Consider the following 2,803-nt stretch of genomic DNA (forward strand, 5'->3'; position numbering starts at 1 on the left):
CCACCTGAATAATAATTACCAGATGGGAACCTGGCTTAGTGCTGCCTTTTTACTAAAAAATGCATACCAGTTCGCACTATAGTTTCTGGTACTGAATTTAACAAAAAGGGAAAATCTTAGATAAATAAAAACTGCTTTAAAATTCAATTAATTTGGAAAGAAAACTTGCATTGATAAAATCACGGTTATAGTGACATATAGATGGTGATTACATCAATGCCAATAACTTTTTTTACTATTGAGGAATCCGTAATTTATTAATGTGATAAATTTTGGGTATGATCCATGTGGAATATCAAATATTTCCGTAAAAAATAGTAAAATCGATTAAAAGAAATTTTACTGCTAATATTGATAATTGTTGCACCAAAATTTTTTCGATATTATGGAAATGTCCAGCACAACTAATTCCATTGAAAGAAGTTTTTCTATGCTTCAAAAGATGTGGAGAAGGATAGAAACTTTAAAAATGATAACATTAAATCTTACTTTTCTGTTAATTACAATAAATTAGTGATTAGTTAGAAATATACGCCTTATTAAAACTTTATAAAATATAATAATAAGCCGCCGCAATATAATTAATGGATCATTCGCATGCCAACAAGATCAAATAAATGAGAAAATGTTCATTAGGAACTAACTAATCCAAACGAACGAAATCAAAAGATGTCAGCATCTATTTTTCTCGGTGCTTGGCTTTATGTAAATGTTCCGCATTGAAATTCACTGAGTAACGTATCATGTATCCTGGAGAAGTTTAATATGGAACTTCAAATTATTTATATTAACCCAGAGTTCTAAATAATCTTAGCACTAAAACTTTATTAATACATAAAAATAAAAATTTATTAGGTCATATTAAGGGCATATATTTTTTCGTTTAAGGTCATATAAGTCATATTTTATCGGTCATATTTAAAATTTTTTAGGTCATATTTGCGGTTGCCCTACCCATGAGTCTAGCAGAAGGAGGAAGATTGGAGACGAATAGGAGGAAACCGGAACTAAAATTATCCGGATAAGATATTTCTCCAGTTTGATTAATTTTCTAATTCGAACCTTTTGAATTTACCTAATAAACGAATAAAATTTTTTGTGGTTTTTAAGTTTTCTTAGCTCTTTATTGAGGACAGGATTTATTCACAAGCCAGGTTTCACCACTCAAGGTCTCCACTTAAAAATTTCATCGTTTTTGAAAAAGTAGAACGAAAAAAAATTGGAATTCCGTTTAAACGGATGATTTTTTTGACGATGAAATGGACAATATTCCCCAAGTTGGTTCTTTGGTTTGTCGTATTTTGCCTATTTTAGGCGTCTTCTGCGTTTTTGTTCCCAATGGGGTTTGCCTCAATCTGGTTGATTCAGAAATTGACTTTAGATTTTTGGTTAAATTGCTCGAATAATTTTTATTGAAATTTCACAATTACTTTATGTTGGTTATTCTAGAATTCAATTTAATCAATTAATTATGGAAAATAATGAGTGATCCAATTCTTGACTTCAAGAATGGTAGGTTTTATTGTCCATGGCTTGGTTTCTCTGATGTCAGCCTTTTTCAACGTTTAAATACTATTTGACTTACTGTGACTCCGTGAATGAAACCAAAATAAATGTTTTTGGTCAATTCTAGGAATTGGAAAATACTGTTTTCTGTGTATCACCAGAAAAGAGACCTGTTCGCTCTAAAAAAGAGACCGTGGATATCTCACAGCTATCTTCTAGTCCAAATGGACAATCTAAATATCCTTACCGATCCCATTGTATCGGACATTGTGCTGTGCAAGTACATTTTTCTACCGAGGGTGAATCAAAATGCCATATCCATCCCCGAATTGCCCGAGATTGATTATGTGCTAATCTCTCACAGCCACCACGACCACTTAGACTACCCTGCTTTTACACAACTACACCAAAGATTTCCAAAAATTAAATTTCTAGTCCCTCTCAATGTCAAAGCATTAATCCTGTCCGTTGCGCGGCTCAAGTTGAGGAGTTTGGATGGTGGGACCAAGTCCAGTTAAGTAATCAAGTCACTGTGGCACTCGTACCTGCTCAACACGGAAGTAGAAGATCTCTTTTTGACGAAAACAAAGTTTGAGGTCGATATGATAGTAAGACACTCTGAGGAGGGTGGTGTTTGGTGGGAACAAGTAATGTTGGAACATTTTACTAATCTGGAGACACTGGATACTATCAGCCAATCTTTAAAACCATTGGCATGAAATATGGGCCCTTCGACGTTGCTGCACTCCCAATTGGTGCGTACGCTCCAAAATTCTTATTCAAATACCAACATGCTGACCCCAGGGAGTGCATTCTTATTCAACAAGATGTTCAAGCTAAACACTGCATTGGAGTTCATTGGGGGACTTTTCGGCTGGGATATGAGGTTGTGTGACAATTAATTGTAGGGAATCTTTGAGTCTCGCCACGTTCTTAATAAAGAGAAGGAATCATTCGAGCTGGGAGAAGCCACGTTTAAGTGCATTCGGGCTGGACAAACTATAAACAGAAATGGATCAATTATTGTTTTTTAATTCATACGATAATCATCCTGATTTCCTTTTGAACAAATCGTTTTTGATAATTAAGATAATTTTTAACTCTCCAATTATTTTTTATAAACAGTGTTTAAATTAGTAACCAAAAACATTATTTTTGCTGATATTAAGCCTCTGTATAAACATTTAATTAAAGTTCTTTTCTCTGTTCACCAGCTCCAGTTGGTACTGGTTTTTCTCTTTCTAAATTACCTTGTTTAATGGAAATAAATCATCAGTCTTTTGACGTCATTCTCCAG

The 2,803-nt window shown here is 33.7% G+C and overlaps 1 protein-coding gene across 1 annotated transcript; it reads left to right on the forward strand.

Moving 5' to 3' along the window:
* The first annotated feature begins 1,730 nt into the window (after positions 1-1,730).
* Positions 1,731-2,401, forward strand: LOC115228668 (N-acyl-phosphatidylethanolamine-hydrolyzing phospholipase D-like). The gene is made up of 2 exons (XM_036498992.1): positions 1,731-1,973; positions 2,201-2,401. Exons 1-2 carry the CDS (start codon positions 1,731-1,733, stop codon positions 2,399-2,401), a joined length of 444 nt encoding a protein of 147 aa, XP_036354885.1.
* The last annotated feature ends 402 nt before the right edge of the window (positions 2,402-2,803 follow it).

This window comes from Octopus sinensis, unplaced genomic scaffold, assembly GCF_006345805.1.
Source record: "Octopus sinensis unplaced genomic scaffold, ASM634580v1 Contig10875, whole genome shotgun sequence".
NCBI lineage: Eukaryota > Metazoa > Mollusca > Cephalopoda > Octopoda > Octopodidae > Octopus > Octopus sinensis.